The following is a 25,051-nucleotide window of genomic DNA, read 5'->3' as shown; positions in this document are numbered from 1 at the left end:
TTTTTACCTCCCCTGACCCTGCCTGTGATGCAGTACTGCCTACCACTCATACATGTTGTTTCTTGTACTGTTGCTTACAAATGTGCTAGTGTTTCAGGCAGTCTACTTATTGGAAACATTTATCCTCCTCCTCCAGCCATGCTGCCAAAATGATATTACTGATTATGAAAAGCATGATCACTCAATTACACTTGAAGAAGAGCTGTGAACCTGAAACGTTGTCTTTTTCTGAACCTCCAACTTGTGTTGCCCCATGTTCCTTTATTATACACCCCACAGTATTTCAGCTTTAATTCATGTTTTCAATAATCAAGTACATTCTGGTCACATTTTCCCACATGCTTCTACTCAAATCATGGTAAAAATCCAATCTCAACCCCTTAGGGCAGAGACACACACTCAGATTCGGGGAGATTAGTCACCCAGCGACAAATCTCCTCTTCTTCGGGAACTAATCTCCCCAACTGTGAATGTAAATCGCCAGCGGAATGCTTTGTTTTCTGAAGTCACCTCACGAGGAAACTTCGGGCGACTTCGGAAAACAAAGTTCTCCGAGTGCCTTCCCGTCGGCGATTTAAATTCTAGCCGGCGGGAGGCAGTTCGGGAAGATTATTCGCCCGAAAAAGAGGCAATTTGTCCCCGGGCAACTAAATCTCCCTGAATCTTCTTGTCTGTCTCTGCCCTTAAAGCCATGTGCCCTTAAAGCTCTAGACACTCAAATAAAAGCCTTTTTGTTCATAGATGATGCATTTTGTAAATTTAGTTCAGACTTATATATGCAAATTAGGGTTCAGATTTGGTTGGTATTTTTGGTTAAATCCAGAAATGTTGTATCTGGTGCATCTAACTCTTGATGGGCAGACATTAAAGTACCAGATCTGATCATACCTGAAGACTGGATGATGAACAGGCATTTATCTCGTTTAAAAGTTTAAGTTTCAGAGGTAAATTATAACAAATAGTGTGGGTGGAATATTCTGTGAAAATACTATGAATTCATTAAAAAGAAAAAAAAAAGTCATTAATGGTCTGGATATTAGACTGTAGTTTGTCGGCTGAAAAATAGGGGGGTTGAAAGAGTAAGAAATGCAAATGATGTATAAAGAATGAGAGGCCTAAAGCGAGAGAGCAATTTAAAGCGATGCAAAATCCCTAGTGTTTCCTTTCTAATGTTTTCTTTTCCAGCGTCCTGTGAGGCCAGGAAACCCAGAGCTGACAGATTGGAGTAGACTGGATTGAGGGGTTTGAAGGGAGTTATACGAGGATAACAGGGTCTGTTTGTGGAAACTGTTGAAGTAGAGAAGGATGTATCTTTGTTATCTAGAAGAGGAGCAATTGACATATTTATACATTTGTATTCCCCACAGGTCAGACAGCTTTCTGACTTAGATGTGATTCCTACACTTCATGCATGGAAATCAATTTGTATTTACTTGTTTTTTTTCCGTAGTTGTTGTGTTTTGTACGCGGAATGATAAGCTTGTAGCTGTTTATGAATGATACATGTACTGTATGTACAAAACAACCAATAATACGTGTAACACTTCAGTGCACACAGAGACCAAAGGAGGAATGTTATTTAAAGTCACAAGCGTTATTTAAATTGCGTCTATGCTAATGTTTTAAAATGCTCGCAATGTAAAATAATTTGCTGCCGAAAATTACATTGCGCATTATCGCTAAGCACAGGTTTGGCGTTAACACCTGCTTTGGAGTTTCGTTAAATATTTTATTTCAAAAACGCTTTGCGATTGCGAAATTTTATTACATACACTGTGAATGTTCCATTTGGTCGCAAACTTTATGATAAAGTTGTAGAGGTCTGTGATCAGGCAAAAAGGACACAAACATGGTTGCTAACGTTCACAAGCGTCTTTGCTCAGGTTTTTTACGCTAGCAAAACACATTACATTCTCCCACAGGAGTTTTAAAGAAACACTTGCTGGAATAGGCCATTATAACTCAAAAACATTATTTACTTAAAACTAGTGATGGGCAAATTTGCGCCATTTTGCTTCGCCGAAAAATTTGCGAATTTCCAGCGAAAATTCGCAAAATGGCGAAAAATTTGCGAAGCGGGGTTTTTTTGCCGAAAATGCACCGTCATCCAAAAAACACCATCATCCATTTTGTTTTCGATGCCAGCGAATTTTTGCTGCCGTTTCAGATATTTATCCGCCGGCGGCGAATCGTGCAAAGTCGTCGCGAATCCACACCTGCCGAATAAATTTACCCATCACTACTTAAAAAATGATTTACAACCAGCATTATGTTGCAAATATATGAAGAACATACCATTGGATCACAATTTAGGCCACAGACAATTTTGCCACGAAAATTCGCGAAATGGCGAAAAATTTGCGAAGTGCCAGTTTTTTGCCAAAAATACACCATCATCCAAAAAACGGACGCCGTCGTCCATTTTTTATTCGATGCCAGCGAATTTTCGCTGCCGTTCCACAAATTTATCCCCCGGCGGCGAATCGTGCAAAGTCGGCGCGAAATTCACACCTGCCGAATAAATTCGCCCATCACTACTTAAAAAATGATTTACAACCAGCATTATGTTGCAAATATATGAAGAACATACCATTGGATCACAATTTAGGCCACAGACATTATACATTAATAATTATTTGCTTTATTTTTTTTTAAAAAAGGATGGATTTTAATGGTTTTAGAGGTTTTTGAAACCATAACTAAAATCACAAACTCATAGGGGGTTATTTATTAAAACTTGAGTTTATCTCGGGCTTTTATTAATAAAAAATTGACCAAACTCCCATCCACAAATTAAACTCATTTATCAATCATTTTTCTCTAAAAAGTCAGAAAGAAAAAAAGTTGCATGAAAATCGAGCGTTTATGGAAATGACGCTGTGAAAACTCAACTTTAAAAAGTTATTAGAATAAAACCCTGACTTTATCGGATTATCCAGCTCAGATCACCATGTCAAGAAACAACTACAGGGACATCTGCCTTGTGATTCAATGGTATGTTCTTCATAGGTTAGCGACCATGTTTGTGTCCTTCTACATGACCGTGACAGGTTTGAGATGGAATATTTTCGCAGCTTTGGGGTATAATACATTTCTAAAAATGAAAAGTTTTTTTCCCATGAAAAATTACAATTTTCCCCTTAAAACTTTAATAAACGGGCCCCTAAAACTACAAATGTGAGAATAAAAAATCTGAATAAAAATGAATGGAAAATTACACTGAACAATGCTCTAAAAATACAAATATCTCAAAAACCTCAAAAAAAGTGTTTTGGACAATTGCTAGTGGAAAAAAAGATGAAAACCCGAAAAGTCTGAATTAATTTTGGTTGGTACAATAGCGCAGCTCCCATTGACTTCTATAGGACCTTGACAACTTTTACCTGGCAAAGTTTTGTTTTCCTTGTTTTTACACTTAATAAGTCTGGAATTTTTAGAGCTTTTTAGAGCTTACAGATTCTAGGAAAACAATCAAAATTAAATTGTAAGTAAATGATCCCCTTGATGTTGATTGGCCAAAATATAAAATTAGGCCAACAAGACCTCCATCTCCCCCTTAAACAGACTTATCAGGACAAATGTCTTGTCGAGTACTTGCTGTTTCAGCAAGAATTTATAGATTGTAAAAAGTAATAATAATGTTCCCTTTGATTGCCAAGAACCACAACGGATGCAACAAGTGTAGACTGGCACCAGAGAGGGACATGAAAAGTTCTATTTAATGTTATCATGACAATAAAATGTTTTCCTTCTTTTTAGGAAGCTGTATTCAATAAGTAGATGAATTGTACATCCCTTGAATTGTTTTATACAGGAAGGTAAGATATTCTTTGTGGTATTACAGGGGCTGACCAACATTTTTTAGTTGTATATACCAGAAAGGATTTAGGAGTCAGAGAAAACATATCTTTACAACTTCCCAAAAATGTTAGGGTTAGGGTAATCCAACCTTGTCTTAGAGACACTATGGGGTCGATTCACTAAGGGTCAAATATCGAGGGTTAATTAACCCTCGATATTCGACTAGGAATTAGATTTAGCGCAGATAGTTCGATCGAATGAACGATCGAAGGATAATTCCTTCGATCGAACGATTAAATCCTTCGAATCGAACGATTCGAAGGATTTAAATCCAACGATCGAAGGAATATCCTTCGATCAAAAAAAGTTACCCAAGCCTATGGGGACCTTCCCCATAGGCTAACATTGACTTCGGTAGCTTTTATCTGCCGAACTATGGGGTCGAAGTTTTTTTTAAAGAGACAGTACTTCGACTATCGAATGGTCGAATAGTCAAACGATTTTTACTTCAAATCCTTCGATTCGAAGTCGTAGTCGAAGGTCGAAGTAGCCCATTCGATGGTCGAAGTAGCCCAAAAAAAACCTTCGAAATTCAAAGTTTTTTAACTTTGTGAATCGGCCCCTAAGTGACACTGCAGTGTGGAATTTGATAATGTTCTGGAAAAGTCACACAAGAAGATTTATCATTTATTGCAGTTGCACCTAGAAGGCACTGATGCACAGCTAAATGTCTTGTAAAGAAAGATTAGTGGAACTAGAAATCTAAAACCAAAAGCATCAATCCACATAAGAAATAATACAGCTCCACACGTTTTAAGGTGGCCATACACAGGGAGATCCGCTCGTTTGGCGACATCGATCTTTCTCCGATATGCCCACACTGATCGTGGGCCCTAGGGCCCAACAATCAGATCAAAATGGAGGCAATACAGGCGGTCGGATCGTGGGGCCGCATCAATGAAACGATGCGGCCGCGATCCCACGGGATTTTCTACCCTGCCATGGGATTTTCTTTCGGCCAGATATAGATAGGGGAAGCCCATCAGAGGACCCCACACACAGGCCAATAAGCTGCCGACTCGGTCTGTCGGCAGCTTTTATCGGCCCGTGTATGGCGGCCTTTACTCTCTACATATTAAAATATATAATCTGCATTGCCTTCTCTTCGAAATGAAGTAAATACAGTTACAGAGTACATTGTATTTTGTTAGACATACGTATAACCATGACACACAAATATCCTAATTGTCATAACAATTACCATGATCTGAGTAGACTGTTCTGTATTCTGAGTCAGAAGAAAATGGAAATATGGTAAGTCTATAAATGGACTGCACATTAGGAACAATTAATCTGCATGGCAAATATAATACTGAAAGTAGCAAGAGCTGGATTACATTATCTATAACTTGCTGCAAATACAGAGGAAAGTGGTGTCTTATGGTATAATGTAACATTTTCTGGAAAACCAAAATCAATAGCAAGCTCCAAATTGAGCTCAGAATTAAAATTTAGAGAAATCTGGGATACATAATGTAACACACTGCCAGTAATGCAGTAAAAGCTAGAAAGCTAGTACGGTCAGACCCATATTTTCTTCAAACACAATCAAACAATATATATATATATATATATATATATATATATATATATATATAGATAGATAGATAGATATATATATATATATATATATTTATACAGGTATGGGACCCATTGTCTGGAAACCCGCTATCCAGAAATTATGGAAAGGCTTTAGCCGGCGCAAGATAGACGGAAGGCGTTCAGGGAGATTGGTCGTCGCAAAGACGAGGTGATTAGTCTTAAGGCGACTAAAATCTCCCCGAATCGCGCAGTGTGCCCCTACCCTAAAGCTGTAGAGCAAGGGTGTGTAGAGGCACAGCAAACACAAATTCTCTACAAATATAAAGGAAGAGGAAGAGCATTGGGCACATGACAGATTGTAATGAAAGAGCCAGAGCTATTCAAGAGCAGAATGCATTGAATCTCAAGGTTAGAGTTCTCTTTCTGTTGTTTAAATTCTAGCATATATTAGTAATAGCTGGTTGCTCCAGTTGGGTATATGTGTGTTTGGCATGCTGGTAATTATTAACAACAAACAGAGAGAGGAGCCCAGGATAACATGGAAGTGCAGTCTTGAGCACTTGAGTTTTATAAACCTGTTCACCCCACCAGTCCATTTTCTTTTTCTTTACAGAACTTGAAACATTGGTGAAGCAGTAATCATGTCATTTCCCCTCTAGTTAGAAGCTTATTGCTAAAGTCATTATTCAGAGCTGTAAATTGCCCTCCTCAAGTGAATCACAGAAACCTTTGTTAAAGGAGACCCTGAATAATGCAATAGACTTTTTGGCTTCATAAAGGCTCCAAGTCTGGTCATTTGTTCCACCGATTATTAGGTGTGTTCTACGGGTTTGTTAATAACCTGCTTTGACGTGACACGGGTAAAAGCAAACCTATGGGCAGTCAGCTCGTCACACTGCTGACAATATAAAGAGAGCCCAATGCCATAATAGCAGCAACAAAATACATGTGAGAAATACACCTCTGTATGTAATGAACTTTAAACATACAGCATTTTTTCAGGTCCATTTCCTTCGGTATGCCATTGTTAGTCATTCAACTCAGCTCAACTGCTTAGCTAAGAGTAATGTCACATGAGGACACTTTCGTCACCTAATCTAGTACAGCAACACCAGGTGAGGAGTGATTGGATCCTATGCCCATTGTCTTGGCTGGAGAATAACAGGGGCCAAGCCATCAACAGGCTCATTGCTAATGATTGTCAGTGAATTAATTGTAAGCACTCAATGATTAGTGTGATTGATACATGTCTTATAGTATATTATTGCTCATTCGATCTTCCAATGGACAGGCTAGAAAGTCGCTATAGAATATGTGGCAATACCTGATTATCTTGTATTGCTGCAATGTTATCATTGGAATTTCCTGTACCTTCCTATTCAATATAATTCACTTCTGTATCCTCCAAGCACAAGAAAGTAGCATCATTACATCATTGCAGAGGTATGGGATCCATTATCTGGAAAGCGGTTATCCAGAAAGCTCCAAATTACAGAATGGCCATCTGTCATATGGAGGAATGAAATATTGATTGCTTACTGAAAAATTGTTCACATTACGAACAGTTTTGACTTTACAAAAATGCGACGAACATTTTGCAAACCCTCTGCCCCTCACACGACAATAGGATAGTGATTTGGTAATTTTATTGTTTGCACAGTGTAGGGAAGAAAACTTCTTACTGAAAAAGTTGTTACATTAACTCCACCTTCAAGCACATCTTAAAAATATACAACGCCCTATTACGATTTGCAATGCAAGAAACGTCTAATGAAGAATATTACATTGCAACATGCAAATTTGTATTCTTATTTGTGCACAAATGTATGAATTTTATAACATTTCCCCTATAGACTCCTTTACGAAATAATTCAAATTTCCTTTTACTCAGTAATAATTAAACAATTCCTATTACTTGATCCCAACTAAGATATAATTCATCTGAAATGGTGGCAAAACAATTCTACTAGAATTCTAATGATTCTTTCGCATCCTTAGGCAGACCCCTTACCTGGAATACTCCAGTGCCAAGCATTCTGAAAACAGTTTTGCATCTCAGGACTTTTAAAACAATACTAAATATGTTTTATTTTCAGATTACTACTATATATAATTGAAAGGCTTTTTCTCATACAAGTCACCCAAAACTGAAGCCATGCTGTTTCTTGCTTTCTGCAACTTCTGATTGCTAACGGCAGGGATCCAACTAAATTTTAAGGCTCCTGGATGAGACTGAAACGTTAGAGGCATTTTTTGCTCATTCACTAGCTTTTTATGAATGGACTTACTCACCGTTTACTTTCATTCAGTGGATTTTTATGAGTGAGCCTGTGAAGTGCACAAATTAAATTGCACCGTCATTGTCGTACTGCTGTAGGGCTTCTTGTGGGAGCACTTAGTGACAGCACAATGCAGCCTCTCAAAGCCCTAGTCGGCTCAGGACTGAATAATATATACAGGAGCATTCTGTGCTTTTATGCATAGTTAATAGTTATGCACTCACAATTAATATTATGCCCTGCAAAAAGTATAATAATCTCTGGCAGGGCTGTCTAACTGGAGAGCCACAGTTTGAATGTGTTTGCTTCAGACCATTTTTATAGTCACCGGCCTTCTCATGGGCTCCACAGACTTCTTTGTATGACTTTATAACTTAAAATAGATTGCTGGTACAAGCAATGTCTTAGGGCAGTGGTTCCTACACTCTGGGACTGGCCTCTCTGGAGAGGTGGCAACATAAAAGTAGAAGGGACTAGCCTGGAAGTTAATTAAGGTGATTTGGGATGGGTGAATGCTTATTTACTGCCATGACATTCCAGAAATCATAGGAGAGTGACTTATGAGAATACATTTATATATGCGTGTGTATGTATAAACTAAAGCTGGCCATAGATGTTGAGATTTTTAAAAGATCAGATCCTCATCGTGAGACCACGATTTTCTCGTAACGATCGTACGAATTTACCATCAACTAAAAGACTATTTGCCAGGAAAACAAAGGGGAGCTGCCTGCTTGGCCCTGCAAACATAGATAGATTGCACTGGGACCGCCAAAGATTTTTTGACCTGTCCAATCAATTTCCTGACAGATGTCGACCGAAAAATCGTAAGATGTTTGATCGTTCGAATCCCACTAACCGCACGATAATTTCAAAGGATCGGTCGGACTTCCCTAAAATCGGTCGTTCGGCAAGAAGAATCGTCGCGTCTATGGGGAGCTTTAGGGGGGATAAAGATGGCACAACAAAGAAAGTCTGAAGACCTTTGTACTAGGGTGAGCCCTATCTGCACCCATTCTTTCTACCCTACGCTGCTTTGTTTTTTGTGTCCTTTCTATGGACCTCCTTCTTATATCAAATCAAAATCCATTGCACTTGTATTTCTGTTTTTATTTTGTTTTATGATCCTGCCAGGAAAATCAGATCTTTTCTTACAGGGATCATAGGCTTAAGGGCCTGTTCTCTGGCTTTATGTTGAAAAGAATGTTAGATATCTGTGTGACGGAAAAAGCATCGGCTTTAGCCAGAGATTCTCCAAAATATTGTTTTAGGCACTTGGCCGGAATAAGTTAAAAATAATAATTGCCTCAGTCTGGATAAGAGAGATCTATGAAACCAAACAGTTTAAGGCACCCAAGAGATCAAGATTTCATTTTTTGCCTATGTTGTGTGTCAGACAGGTTCTTGGTTAGGTATACAATATGATATAGATTAGCTAATATAAACATTAATGTAATATAATGCATCTGACCATACAATGTGATTTTTACTTTTGTCTAACTGCCTTTAGGCCTTCTTTTCTTCGGTTAAAGTTAATCTGTAATGAATAAATCTAGTTTGCAACCAGCACCATTGCACATTTATCACACATTTAATGTAGTATACTGCCCCAAATGTATTCTTTCTAAAGCTTCCTTTTTTGGGGGGGGGACCTGCTTTTTCTTTTTTTTTTTTTCATTTTAAAACTTCACTGTATATAAGTTGTTAACCATTAATATATACATATGTAATTGTAACTGATGTAAAGATGCGCATTATTACTGTTTATACTGCTAAAAGTATCTTGTGTGCAACTTTGACAGCTTTTGACAGGGTTGATTTAGGAATCTGTTGCAAAGTAGCCCTGTGCGTGTCATTGCTTATCCCTTATGCAAAACCAGTTTTAGTGTTGGAGGTTCCCAGTGTGCATTTACACTTACTAAATCAATCCCTACAACTAATAGTCAGGCCACACAGGGCGTTTTGGGGAGATTTCGTCACCTGGCGACCAATCTCCTCGTTTTTGCGGCGACCAATCTCCCCAAACGCCTTCCCTGAATATGCGCAGGCTAAAATGAAAAAACGCCGCCGCGTCTGAAGTTGCCCTAAGTTTCCTCGTGAGGCAACTTCGGGCGACTTTGGAAAACGAACCTCTGCGCCTGATTAGCGCCGGTGTTTTTTCATTTTAGCCAGCACAGGAACAGGGAAGGCGTTTGGAGAGATTGGTCGCCGCAAAAACGAGGCGATTCGTTGCCAAAACGCCCTGTGTGGACTTACCCTTACTCTTACTCCAATGGGATGCAGCACCTGGGATCCTGTAGGAGTTTATGTAGCACTATGGATATCTGAGCTGACATACCAATGCCATGTGTGTTTCAGTATGCACACAAGTCAGTGCAGATGGGAGCAGAACATTTTTTTGTTTGGTTCCACCTGCGTATTTCTTGCTGCCGGTTGCAGTCGTAGGGGCAGATTCAATAAAGGACGAATTGATGCCAGCAACCGCACTGCACTACTTCGGTAGATGCACTTTCACTACCAATACACTAATTCACTAATATGGGAAGTCGTGCCCTAGGCGCCGAACGCTGGTGACTATTCACTAGCATTACTTTGGCAGTGTGAGCATTTCATAGTGAAGATGCGCTAGCGTTCGTTTGGGCCTAGTGAAAATTCTATAGTTATCTTGCGCTTAGGTCAATTTGCATACAGCGGGTAATTTAAAGTTGTATGGAGGTCTTTATTATAAATGTTGGTGCAAATGCTTGAAGTTACCACTTTTTATTACACATGTCCAGGGAACCTTAATAAAGACAAGAGAGTTAATATAATGCCCTACACATGAGCCCACTGTAAAATGAATGTTCTGAATGTTCTGAAATGTCTGGAGAAAACCGGTTCCCCAAAAAAAGTTTGGCAATTCTGCTTCAGAAAAGGAAAAGTTGCTAGCGTTTTTGGAACTTTAATGCATTTTCGGCTCACAGGATATGATGTAAGTGACATAAGACTGAGGAAGATCTAGCTGCTGTTTAGCACTTCGCCTGGTCTTAGGTGGCGAAGTCAACTCTGGTAAAAGAGGTAACGTTCAGTAAAATCTGCACTTTTGCGGAGTAGCGGCCGTTCGCCGGAGTGAAAATATGCCTGACGATAGGGTCCGAAACTGCGCTAGCGACGGTCTGGTTCGCTAGCGAATAAGCTCTTGCATCTGTTAGTGAATTGCCAATGTCCTGCGGGTGGCAATGCTAGCAAACTGTCGCTAGCGTTAGCCACTTCGCTCTTTAGTAAATCTGCCCCCTAGAATATAAATCAAAATATATTTAAGGTTTTCAGTATTTTTATTTGTAGTTCCCATTGAAATAAGTGACTGGGAACTATGGCCCCAGTGGAAGTTCTACCACTGCAAATATAGCAGTCGTAGTTAGTATAACACCTCAACACATCACTCTTAATGAAGACTCCATTAGTACGGGCATTTGTTCTCATCTGACAACATGGTTGTTCACTGTTGCTATGGAGCGTGCATATAACATGCAGACAGAGTTTAGACTTAAAAGAAGCCATTACAGTGATGATTTAAGAGCAATACATTTTATAGAGTTCCTTCTTTATTGAGTATAACTGGAGATAGCTGAAATGTTATTGCTCTGCTCAGACCAGCTTGTCTCAATAAATTCATCTAAATATATCTATTACAGGTATAGGATCTGTTATCCAGAATGTTCGGGACCTGGGGGGTTTGTAATTTGTATCTACATGTCTTAAGTCTACTAAAAAATCATAAGCCCAATAGGCTGGTTTTGCTTCCAATAAGGATTAATTATATCTAAGTTTGGCTCAAGTACAAGTTACTGTTTTATTTTTACAGAGAAAAAGGAAATCATTTTAAACATTTTGGATTATTTGCTTTATAATGGAGTCTATGGTAGACGGCTTTTCCGTAATTCTGAGCTTTCTGGGTTTCCAGATAACGGGTTTCCAGATAACGGATCCCATACCTGTCTAATGCTTGTGTATGATTTAACCCCTGTGGTACTGCATTGGATTTCATTCAGACATTGGGGGAAGCAGTTTGATGCTGAACTCCACTCATCCTAATGTAATACAGTGCAGCAATGGGAACAGAAAGTACAGTAGTTCAAGAAACAGCAAATAAAATATCACATTGTTGGACTGTAACTTTTCTATCTAGATCTGGGAATCTTTCTGTATGATTTTCATGCAGGATTATTATTATAATAGTGTCCCCTTCAAATAGAACCGCTGGACTCCACTAAGTTGGGAAAGATCTGCAATGTCCCGGGGTGATAATATGGTATCATTATGCTTTATAAATGCTTATTACTTCAAAGCTTAAAAAAACTCTGTAGGAACCACAGTGCATTTTCTTTTTCAAAATAATCGCTTCATCGGGTGTTTTGAAGTTTGCAAAAATGTAAAAAGCTTGAAGATCCTTTGTTATTGCCTGGGGGAATAACTGAGTGCTTCCCTGCCTGGTGCATTCACACGGTGTGTTTTAGTTCTGCATTGCTCTTGCGTGTTCTTTGAGTCTCCCCTCCTGGCAGATAACGCTTAGCTGTAGAACAAGAATAAATCAAAAAACTGGCTACAGCCTCTGGCAAGGTAACCTGCTACTGGATGATTGCTGAGCTGTTTCTGTAATGAGAGCAAGAGGGCTTCAGCCATTAATGCTCAGATCTACACGGTCATTATAGAAACTCTCTGCCTAAGTCACTAGTGCATTCTAACTTTGGGCTGAAGGATAAGTACAAGTATGGGATCCGTTATCCTGAAAACCGTTATCCAGAAAGCTCCGAATTACGGAAAGGCTGTCTCCCATAGGCTCCATTTTATCCAAATTTTTAAAATGATTTCCTTTTTCTCTGTAATAACAAAACAGTACATTGTACTTGATCCAAACTAAGATATAATTACTATATATAATAAATAGGGTTTATTTAATGTTTACATGATTTTCTAGTAGACTTAAGGGACGGAGATCCAAATTATGGAAAGATCCATTATCCGGAAAAACCCAGATCCCAAGCATTCTGGATAACAGGTCCCAAAGCTGTATGAAAAAAAAAAGCTATATGCTTTGTCTAGGGCAGGGTCACAATGGAAATACCTGTTGCTACATTACATAGCATTTGTATGCACTTAATTACAGCATATTGTATTAATGGTTTACATATTGATACCAAACTTAAATAGAAATAAGCACCAAATCTTTCATGCCCTGTGAGTCATCTGCCTTGTAGAACTTATCATTTAAGCAGCTAACTTAGGCATTGACCAAAACCATTATTAAATTAGATACATTAACTACATCTTGCTTATTCACCAAGAAACTGCCAAACAGTGAAGTAATTTTACTAAACTAAAAATTGAATTATCTGTTAGGGTCAGGGCACACGCTCAGATTCGGGGAAGATTAGTCACCCAGCGACAAATCTCCTCTTCTTCGGGGCGACTAATCTCCCAGAACTGCCGCCCGTCGACTAGAATGTAAATTGCTGGCAGGATGGCACTCGGAGCGATTTGTTTTCCGAAGTCGCCCGTAGTTGCCTCAGCCGGTGATTTACATTCTAGTAGACGGGGGACAGTTCGGGGAGAAGAAGAGGAAATTTGTCATCGGGCGACTAATCTCCCCGAATCTGAGTGTGTGCCCTGACCCTTAATTGGCACTGTCCCTGTAGTGGCATCAAAACAACCCCCATATGTAATACAAGGCACAACATTTGCTCAGCTGCAGTAATCCATAGCAACCAATACAATGTTTGCTTTTATAAAAGTGACAAGTAAATGCTATCAGCCGATTGGTTACTAAACGTTATTAGGCTTGTAACAAACTTTTTACCCTTTATTATATAACCACAAAGAAGTATATGGTACTATGGGAGTTATGTAATGAACCAAATAGACCAAATCTCAAGTATTTGCCTATATAAAAAAAATTCAATACAGTTGGTACCTGTCTACCTTGCAGGACAGGTAAGAGGGGTTGGGCATATTCTGCTTTAGGTAGTTGAATGACCAGACTTTCCTCCAACAATGTATTGATATTAATATGCCTTCTTTGCATGCTATTTATAGCCAGTTTTATGTGGGCCTGGACAAATTACATAAAACAAAAGTTTAGGACACATCTGGTATTTGAAAAGGAAGGAAGATGACACAACTCAAATGCATTTCCCTATCCCATATAAAAAATAAATTAATACATAAATCACACGCTCTACAAGATGATTATTATAAAAAAAAAAAGTATGCTTGGTTTTTAGGTGCAAATAATAGTTTTCTATTTTGGCGTTAGTGTTGTATTGTATTTTTACAAATGGGTGTTGACACATGAGGAAACTGAAACTCATGGCTAGGTTTTTAGATTGAAAGCTTCTTTGGGAAGTCCTATTGAGTCACAAAACTGGTCTTGCCAGCTAGTGGAAATGCAGATTATTGAAGGCGAGCCTTGTGTATTCAAAGGCAGTGCTAGTTATTATCTTGCATATTCACACACAGTCCCTGCCTCGCTCTGGAGAGAGCCTTTCATTCATTGGGTAACAGTGGCACCCATAGGATGTCAGTTTTTCCTCCCTGAGGTGGGGCACTGTCATTCATAGGGCAGAATTTGCATTCATTTAAGGGCCTGTTTAACATACTGCAGGTCAGTTGAGGTTATTGTGTCCGGGGGACATATATGCATTCACATGCAGGTTATTGCTGAATAGAGTGTGAATGACTGAAGTACTAAAGTTTATTTTGGGTTGCAAAATGTGCATATGTTACAAATTATAAAAACGTTCTGCTGAACTGCATTGTGCATTTGTTATTCCCTTTAAGTCTTCTCTGGGCCAACTGTATCTCACTAAATGAGCATACGCATAAATATATTCATGTATATATATATACATATATACACACACAAACACATTCACATATATATATATATATATATGATGTGGCTGTCTCCTTTCTGTCTCCCTTCTCTCTCTGTGGCAGTCTCTCCATACCTCCCCCACCCCTCTCTCAGCCACGTGCAATAAAACAGGTTATCTCACAGTGTGAACAAAAGCAGAAAAAAAGGAGAAAAGCGCAGGAGGAAAAGAAAATCGACCATGAATATAAAGTAACTCTTTCAATTCCAGAGCCAACATACTCAGATATACTGCAGCAGCTAAATAATAATTACATATAGCTAGAGATATGTGTGAGTATGTATATTTATACAAGGCAACAACTAGATTTATATTATTTCGTGCAGTGCTTATTACTATCCACTGCTTGCCACTTATCTTGTCTTTAAATGATTGAGCGTGATGAGTCAGTATGTACAATGGAACCTTGTCTTGTTCTTTATGTTATAAAAGGGAGAGGAAATGCAGAACATCTGGACAGGTGAATTTGTATCTCTAATAAACCCCATTGATTTTTATTCTGATTGGAACTAGTTTTTGGAGAGGGTACAGGCCAAGTCCATGGAAACCTGATGCAAAGAAAAGGATAATGTTACCCAAGTTATGAAATCCAAATAGTCTTTATAGTGTATGATCCCTAAACTTTCCCTTTAACTGATCTACCAGAAATGAAGCCCCCCTGTATACCAAAAGCAGCAAATGCAATTTGAGACATATTCTGTATGGACCCCTTGGAACTGAGCAAGGTATTACAGACTGTGTGTGTTTATAGGGAGCAATGCTTTGTCTGTCTTTTTTGAGTGGCAATGGATTAAACTGAGCTTGAGAGCTAAAACAGAAGAATAACCTATTAATGTGTTATCCCATAGCTTATGTTTCTTGCTCTTTACACCGTTTACTCACACTGTTCCTAATTTTCTCTAGGATAATGCATTCTCAACCTGGTTTTTCCACTTCTCATTCTTCCTACCTTTATCGGGCTTTCTCTGTTCCTTCCCTTTCTGCAGCTACCTACCCCGTCTCTCCCTGCCTGCATTTCATACACTTTGCCCTTCAGCCTCCCAGATTCTCTGTTTCTTCCCTCTGTTGACACAAGAATCCCTGAGAAAGAGCAACACAAAGGCAGAAAGAGGTAATGAGAGAACAGCAAGGGAGAGAGAGTGAAAGAAATGAAAGGGAGGGCAGCAGAGGAAAGGACTGGAGAGGGGAGAAGGAAGATAGGTGAGAAAGGGAAATGAGACTGGAGGGGGAGAGAGGCGGCAGAGAGAATTGATAGAAAGTGTACAGTAACAGAACATTAAGTGTGGCTGAGAATGAAAGTGCATAGGGATAAAGAGTCTGACAGCCAAAAGCAGCAGTGGATATAGAGCCTGTCAGGTACTATGACTCATAGTAGAAAGCAAAAGTGAATTTATAATAGACAATGAGCAAGTGAGAGTGCGACGGACCTAAAATAAAATGCGATAGCAGATAAAAGAAGACATAAAAACCAGCTGACTTTGTCACTATTTACAAAGTAAGGGTTTATACAGTATAGGCAGAGAATAATGAAGATATAAGAAGGCATAGACTCCCCAAAAAGGACCAACTGCTGTACATTTGTATATAATTATGTATAAGTGCTCCAATGAAAAGCCTCTCCAAACAAAAATGTTACCTTCCTCCCAAGAAGGCTAGATAGAAGAATCCCTAGATCACGAAAGAGTACTAGAATGAAAGACCCACAGGCAGTGAACACACACAAAAAGCAGTAAAACACAGACAGGACCTAAGGATTTGACTGACTGCTTTGCTGCATATTCCAAAAGCAACATAGTATCGCTGGTATAAACCCACATCCTGATTGCACCCATCTTGCACTCACCTAACACGACCCCCGATGCCCAATGTCCAAACTCTATGCAGATGTTGGGTTCCTCAAAGTAATAGAAGAAAGACAGCAGGACTTGCTGCTCAGAAAATAAAATCGGTAAGATCCTCCTAGTCCGATTCCAAAGGGCAAGCAGGAAAAAAAGCAGCAACAATGAAAAAAAAAAAAAATCTGTGCAATTTAATTGCACACCCACATATTAGATAAAATGAAAAACTTTGATGGGACGGTGACAGAAGCTCATGCTTGTGGAGTAGAGCTGGGTACCAGCTTGAGAGGGGAAGGTTGGTGTATTCTGTAATTATGGCTTGTAGTATTCAGGACCTAGTAATAAATCCATATGGGCTCTTCTTTTCCTCTGAAGGCTGGATACCTGTCCTGGGCAGTAGCCAAAACCTTGCCTTGTATATGCAGAGCAGGGAGCTCAGGCAGCCTCAAATCCCACAGCCGTTTTTGATAATGTTCTCGCTGGAACTGAGCAGCTCCAAGCTGAGAAAGTCAGGAACTTGAGATATTTACATAAACCAGCCTCCTCCAGCCTCCCAGAGAGAGACAGCTCCCCACCCCCTGCATACATATCCTCTCACCTGGTCCTCCCCCATTCCCAGCATAAATATACTGTATTCCCTTACCTGGCCTGTCCCTTACGTGGGAAGAAAAGGTGCAGGAATCTAGAGACAGTATATTCTGCCTTCGAGGAAACTATTATCATTCGCTCTCCCTCTCTCTCTCTTCCTGTCTTGCAACATATTCTCTGTTTTCTTGTTATATCTGCCCTCCTACTTCTTTTCCTCTCACCAGCTTTGTATTTGGTCATTGTTGCATTTCATTGTGTTGCAACAATGTCCAATATCAGCCTAGACATGTAGGTTTGCTTTATTTGAAAGATAAAAAATTACTTTGGGCTCAATTTAACAAAGACCGGAAATCATGCTGGTTTTATTGAATCTCATGGTATGTTCGAGGGTTATTTACTAAACCTCAAATTTATCTGATCGGGCTTTTTGTGGCAAAAACTAAAAATTTTCGAGATTTATTATACCCAGATGCTGCAAAAAGCCTGAATCCGAAAAGTCACCATCTCAGACCTGTCGAGGTCCTGAATAAATCAATGCGAGAGGCACATATTTCAATTTGAAGTTATTGTGGTTTGCTCTTGGTTTAGCCCGAAAATCCACATTTTCAGGCAAAAACCTGAAAAAAACAAGCTATTCTGGGAAAAAAGTCAGACGATTCAGTTTTAACTAAATCTTAGTGGGTTTCTTCCCTATCCGATTAATTTGAGTTTTTTAATTAATAAATAAGTTCAAATCGGGCATGGGAGTTTGGTTGTGGTTTTTTTTTTAAATAAAATAATGAGATAAATCCGGAGTTTAGTAAATGACCCCCTTGACATTTAAAGTCTTTCTTCCAGTGGATTTGATCAATAGCATTATGAATACACTTTTTAAAGAATATATATACATTTTCAGGTCATTGATATTGTTATTGGTGTTACAATAACTTGATTATGATCTAATGAGTTTGCATTTCATAGCTGCCTTCCACCCTGCCCTGATTCTAAAGGATCCCCCCCCACTTCCAAGAAATTGTGATTTGGGTGTGGATGTGTGGTGCATGCAGGTTCTAGCAAGACAATATCTTTGGGTGCCAAGTTCAAGTGCCTTGATTGTATACCCCACCCCTCTCTATCACTCCCCACCTTAGTTCTGTGGTCTGATTATCCATAATGTGTCTATAATACACTGATTATTGATTTTCAGCAGATGCAGAAAAAGGGATCGTCTTTCATAAATCATATCTTTTATATTTAGACACTAAGGGGCACAATTATCAAGGGTTAATAAACCGAAGCATTTGCGCTAAATACTTCGAATTCGATATTTGCAAATGCTTCGATCGAAGTAAAAATCGTTCGATCGATCGAACAATAAAATAGATTTCAAGCAATCGATCGAAGGATTTTTATTCGTTAGAAAAGTGCCTGGGAAGGTCCCCATAGGCTAACATTGCACCTCGCTAGGTTTAAAGTGGCGAAGTATGAAGTCAAAGTATTTTTTAAAGAAACAGAACTTCGACTATCGAATGGTCGAATAGTTGAACGTTTTTTACTTCGAAACGTTCGAATCATTCAATTTGATCGAATTTGATCGAATTTGACCAATTTGATGGTCGTAGTAACCAAGAAAATGCTTCGAAATTCACATTTTTTAACATTCGAATTCTTCACTCGAGCTTAGTAAATCTGCCCCTAGTTGTATTTCTGTTGCGTTGGCAGTGATTTTTCCCATGGATTTGAGTTGTAGTTCTGCAGTGCAGCAGCTAGAGAGCCGCTGGTTAGACCTTGTCCAGTAATATGTTATCCTGACAGACTTGTCTACTGGAAAGCCTCTGTTTAGAATTTTACATCCCTTTTTATAACATGCTACCATATTGGCCAGTGAGTATTTGCACATTATCAGACCAGGAGGGCTTTGTATTGGGGCATTATAGATGGTGCCAAGCTGAGTTTGTTTGCTCCAGGGATAGGCATCCTGCAGCTATTGCAGAACTATATCACCCAACATTCTCAGTCAGCCTTGGAGTACTGCAGTTGCCCAACCCTGAGTTTTTTTATGGAGGCAATGTTAAGGTAATACAGAAAAAGACACATTTTAGTACATGTTTTTGTCTTTAGTCCGATTCCATTGAACCCTGTGGTTTTGCTTATAGTTGGAAAGTGTAATAATTTAATAATACAAGGTCCACTGTTTGTTGATTGTGCTATTTTAGACTATTGCTTCTTTTACAAAAGGAGATAGATCAGGGCTAAGCTGGTCACTCAGCTTTCTCAGCGTCTGACAATTTAGTCAATTAGTCAGTCACCCGTGTAATCTGTTTGGGACAAATTCATTCTGATCAGACACAAACCTCCACCCTTAAACCTGTTTGAAAGCGGATGGGTTTGGACTGTGTATGCAGTGGGATCTCCTTAATAAGTGTCTTTTCTTGGCTCTGTTAATTGATCTGCTACTCAGTCATAGGGTAATAAGAGTATAGAGCAGATTGGGATCTACCAGTAGACCTGTAGCTGATGATCAGTAGATCTCAAGACACTGTCAACAAACAGCTTGTCTAAATCACCCTCCTGTTTCATGCTTTTCATTCAGATATTTATTATGTTAAGGTTAAATAAGAAATAGTTGTTAAACATAGCAATATGAATTCTCACATAAATCAATAAAATATTTAAATAATGTTTTCCATGGAACAGAATGCTTTTATGGATGTAGATCAAAGCGGGACATTATCACTAAAAGTAGACCTTGATTTAGTAAAGTATGGGCACTCCTGGTATAGAGGGACCACACTGGACAAATAAAATAGTTCATCAGCAAATTCAATTCTCAAACCTTCCCTTTCAATGAACCGTTCCATCATTTCCATATCTATACTACCTTGATGTTGGTCAGGATCATTGGACCACCATACAGGTACCAAAAGGATTTTATCAATATGTATATAGCCAACTGTATCCTGAAATGATCTCTTTTTAGTCCTCAGCACAGTACTTAATTGGGTTACCGGGGTCTGCAGTAAATAGTTCTATCACATAGTACCACTCATTGCTGTTTAATTTTTAACGATCAAGAAAGTTACAATAAAAGGGCTTGTTGAACCCATTTGCTTTAAATATGCTTACATCTTCACAAGAAGGGTCAGACATGTTTCCCATTCAGCCTTGGGAGTGTCAGATTCTATTAAAGGTTTCCATGCTACAGAAATCTTTATAGCAGGATGCTAAATACTCATTGACCCTCAGGCCTACAGATGGAGAGCATTTCTGGATACATACATGCAGATAGCTTTGCATTGTTAGCTGATAGTTTTACAGTGTTTAGGACTCTCCTATTATGTGGCCATCCTTGTGCCTGGAGCTCTGTCCTATCATTGAGTGTACGATTTGGCATCCCAGCTGGGGGGCACCAGCTTTTTATTTCATTCATAAAAGAATTCCCCAGTGGTGGCATTTTGTGCCCCAATCTGATAATGCAATGGCCACAAACATTCTAAAATACTTCCACTTAGTATGCCTTCAAATCTTGAGGAATCATAGGTCAGTCTTTATGGCAGAGACACACGCTCAGATTCAGGGAGATTTATAAATAAATCACCTCTTCTTTGGGGCGTCTATTCTCCCCGAACTGCCTCCTGCCGGCTAGAATGTAAATCGCCGGCGGGATGGTACTCAGGGCACGTTGTTTTCCGAAGTTGCCCGAAGTTTCCTAGTGAGGCAACTTTGGAAAACGAAGCGCACGAATTGCTATCCCGCCGGTGATTTACATTCTAGCCGGCAGGAGGCAGTTCGGGGAGATTAGTCACCCAGAAGTAGAGGAGATTTATTTATATCTTTAATCTCCCGAATCTGATTGTATGTCTCTACCTTAACACTAAACAGCCTACAGTGATGTTCTACGTGAAGGACCAGAAAGGCGTCAGCCCCTCATCTTCACTGGTGTGATCCCATTGATATCATAATATGATAAAAAAAAAGATATCTATGGTACGGCTATGAATAATGGAATGTCAATGACCATGGATCAGGCGTTCTGGCAAATGCAGGAGGGGCTGCTATAAGGTGCCATGGAAAATCAGTATTTAGTGGGCTGGTGGGGGCTGTTTGGGCCTCTGTGTGGGCTGATTGGGCCGCTGCCAGGGCCTGTTTCAATTCTCAGTCTGGACCTGCCACGGATGGCCTGAATTTTCATACTTTCATCCAGGGCTGGGCCAAGGTAATTTGGCACCCTAGGCAAGGGCTTCAATCAGTGCCCCTCACCGGGTACTGCATTACCATTTCCCACCTTACCATTTATATTGCCCCCTGTTCCTGTGCCAGCAGCCATCATGTTGCCCCAATTTGTACCTGTGCCAATGTCAATCAATGCCCTCAAGCCCCCAATATGTACCTGTGCCACCATAACCCAAAATATCCATATTGTTACCCCCAATCTGTATCTGTGCCAGCAGCAGCACTTAAAATCCACAATATTTTCCCCAAATATGTACTTGTGCAAGCATGAACCAAAAATCCATCATATTGCCCCCAAATATTTGTGTACTGTGCCATCAGCGCCATATTGCCTCATGTACCTGAGCCAGCAGCAGCCAATCCCTCATATTGCCCCCAATCTGTACCTATGCTAGCAGCAGACAAAAAATCCAAAATTATGCCCCCAAATATGTGCCTGTGCCAGCAGCAGCCAAAAATCCCCAACATTGCCCCCAACATCGGTGTACTGTGCCAACAGCCAGCAGCAGCCAATCCCTCATATTGCCCCCAAACTGTACCTGTGCTAGCAGCAGCCAAAAAATCCAAAATAATGACCCCAAATATGTACCTTTGTCAGCAGGAGCCAAGAGGGAGGTGGGGAGTGCTTCTGCCCGCAGTACGAATAATGGGCAAGATGGAGTTGGAACAGGCAGTTTATAAATTTTAAAAACTATTAAAGGCTAAGCATACCAGAGTTAAAAAAAAAAGAAATTCCCCTTAAAAGTGCGCCCCCCCATGATTGCGCCCTAGACGGGCACCTACTCGGCCTACCCCTAGTTCCGGCCCTGCATTCATCAATATTCATCAATCAGTCATACATTCATCAATACATTTCATCACTTGCTCTTTGCGTATAATCTTGACTTTTTTTTATAATGTATACTTCATTGTAATATTTCCAACACTGCTATAGACACAATTACTTGCTAATATACATAATGCTGTAACATCTAATTGAATGTAGGAAAGCCTGGACAATTCTCTGCAGTTTTCAATGACTCTTCACTTGTAACCATTAAAAAAGTAGTAAAGTAAAGTAGAGAATGTGTAGAAGTGGCACTGTCCCTGAGGAAAGCAGAAGGAGGCTGAGCAGAGTGCTTGCTCTGATGGTATGCATTCTCTGCTAACCTTGCGGCAATTTACTGTTCATATTGGGGTGCCTACAGGGAATCATTAGTAGGGCTGACCCAGGGACCTTCCTGCAGGCAGCAAAATAACTACAGTCACAAGTGTATATATGACTGTGTATCTGTAGCAGAAAGTCACATCTTGTGTACAGCGCTACAGCTCCAATCTGTCACATTTCATCGAATGAGATGTCCTTCACACACAAGGACTGTATTAGCCCAACAGATGGCATATAGGAATAGCATTATTTCCCAGATCCTTTAACCCTTTTGGTAAGGAACTTGCAGCACATTAGGATTAATGTCCTTTACTCACCCATCAAAATCTGACAAAACCTGTCTAAGTGCCACTGTATAATGTGGCCGGGTCACAGGGTCTGCAAAAGGACGGCTCAGTGTTTGTTAACTCTGCATAATTAGGTATTTGTCACCTCGTTTGTAGCGGTTTATTGTCATGCTGTTACTCAACTCAGTTGAAATAAACCACTATGCCCAGACATGTTATTATATAATTAGGGGTTCTATTAAGCACAGGCACAGAGTTAGAAAAAGTCAGAGGAGGGCAATGGGAGAAGGGAGCCATAAACTGAGTATGAATTAATGGCTTTGGGATATGGTGAAGCCTTTATTCACTGCTGGGCCATAGCAGAGTAGAGTAAACGCAGGTGTTTCAGTTTTACATGAGAAATAATATGAATAATACATAATTAAAGCTGTTTTACTATATGGAATGCTTTGTTTTCTTTAAGTAATGAGCCTGCGTGTTTGGGAGGTAACACGTCCCCCTCCTCTTCTACCCAACTTATTGGCTCACGTAAGGAATGCAATTAGTGACAATTATTCTGTCAATATTTACATCTCCGCCAATGTTTGAACTGGCCTATGCTCTTCACGTAACCCTGGCTGTGTTCTGGGGATGCCTGCCAAGCACTGCAGAGGTGACAGGAGTGTGGCAATCACTGAGGCAATTTGCAGTTGTCATTGTACCTGCGACAGAAGAATGCACTTGGCACTGTGTTGTCTGCACAATAACTGCAAGACACATGCAAGACACACACAGCACACACTGAGAAACGTCACAATTTATAATGTGAACAATTGCAACAGTGTCTGTTAGGTTATGCCAGTTCTATGCATTGAAATTATGCCTTTATGCTGCTCGTATGCTGAGTGTCATTTAGCTGGTCATAAAGCAGCAACCGAGATGCAGTTACATATCTCAGATCAGCTGAAAAAGTGGACACTTCCAGAGTTTCTGTCATTCCTCATTGTGCTCTTTTTTTCATTGTGCCGTTCAAGTAATGAAGGCTTTTAGTGCAATGACTGGAATGTAGGAATGTGGTAGTTCAGGATCACACTCAGCTGTACTCTGGGGCTTGATCCACACCCTTCTCAGATGTTCTGTCATGCCCAGCAGCACTCTGCCCTCTGGGGCAACCATACTGTGGATATTGCACCTGGCCTCTTTCCACATCCAGTACTGATTATCACGCACTGCATACACTATCCTCCTTATTCTAGAAGGCTTTAAGAGGGATTGGACACCATAAGGGCAGAGACACACTGGAGATTTAAGGAGATTTAGTCGACTGGCGACAAACCGCCTCTTCCTTGGGCGACTAATCTCCCCAAACTGCCTTCCTGGCGGCTAGAATCTAAATTGCCGGCTGGATGGCACTCGGATCGTTTCGTTTTCCGAAGCCACCCGAAATTGCCTCACGAGGAAACTTCGGGTGACTTTGGGCAACTTCAGAAAATGAAGCACTCTGAGTGCCATCCAGCCTCCGATTTAGATTCTAGCCGGCGTGAAGGCAGTTTGGGGAGATTAGTCGCCTGAAGAAGTGTTGCTTTGTCGCCGGGCGACTAAACTACCCGAATCTCCACGTGTATCTCGGCCCTTAAGTTAACTTTGTATGTTACAGAATGGCTAATTCGAAGCAACTTTTCAAATGACATTCATTATTTACTTTTTTATAGTTTTGGAATTATTTGCCTTCTTCTGACTCTTTCAAATAGGCGATCACCGATCCCATCTAAAAACAAATATTCTTTAAGGCTACACATGTATCGTTATTGCTACTTTTGATTACTCATCTTTCTATTCAGGACTCTCCTATTCATATTCCAGTCTCTTATTCAAATCAGTAAATGGTTGCAACCAGATTGCTCAAATTGCAAACTGGAGAGCTGCTAAATAAAAAGCTAAATAACTCAAAAACCACAAATCATATAAAATGAAAACCAAATGCAGAAAGCCAAAGGGCTGTCTTTGATGATCGGCCAGTACTGTCGTCCAGACCTCAGACCAGTTAAACCCTTGTGGAGCTTCACTGTAAGGCAGTGGTCCCCAACCAGTAGCTCGCGAGCAACATGTTGCTCTCCAACCCCTTCGATGTTGCTCTCAGGGTCCTCAAATCACGTGCTTATTTTTGAATTCCAAGCTTGAAAGCAAGTTTTAATTGCATAAAAACTAAGTATAGTGCCAAGTTGAGCCTCTTGTAGGCTGCCAGTCCACAAAGGGGCTACCAAATAGCCAATTATAGACTTTATTTGACACCCCAAGGGACTTTTTTCATGCTTGCGTTGCTCCCCAACTCTTTTTACATTTGAATGTGGCTCACAAGTAAAAAAGGTTGGGGACCCCTGCTGTAAGGTCAAAGGAAAAAGCTCTA

At 39.9% G+C, this 25,051-nt stretch overlaps 1 protein-coding gene across 3 annotated transcripts in view; it reads right to left on the bottom strand.

Annotated features, from left to right (window-relative positions):
- sema3f.L (semaphorin 3F L homeolog) overlaps window positions 1-17,004 on the bottom strand; it is an 89,073-nt gene extending 72,069 nt beyond the window's left edge. For 2 of the 3 annotated variants that reach the window (XM_041590773.1, XM_018258958.2), the window contains exon 1: window positions 15,543-15,673. In XM_041590773.1, the coding sequence (XP_041446707.1) occupies window positions 15,543-15,608 (66 nt within the window). In that variant the 5' untranslated portion in view covers window positions 15,609-15,673. Of the gene's footprint in view, window positions 1-15,542; window positions 15,674-16,436 lie in introns of those variants that run through there. The other variant, XM_018258960.2, reaches the window with a different exon arrangement.
- Window positions 17,005-25,051: the final 8,047 nt, after the last annotated feature.

The sequence above is a fragment of the Xenopus laevis genome, chromosome 4L (genome assembly GCF_017654675.1).
Source record: "Xenopus laevis strain J_2021 chromosome 4L, Xenopus_laevis_v10.1, whole genome shotgun sequence".
In the NCBI taxonomy this organism is placed as follows: Eukaryota; Metazoa; Chordata; class Amphibia; order Anura; family Pipidae; genus Xenopus; species Xenopus laevis.
The sequence above is the reverse complement of the archived record's forward strand: the minus strand, read 5'-3'. Positions and strand labels throughout refer to the sequence as shown.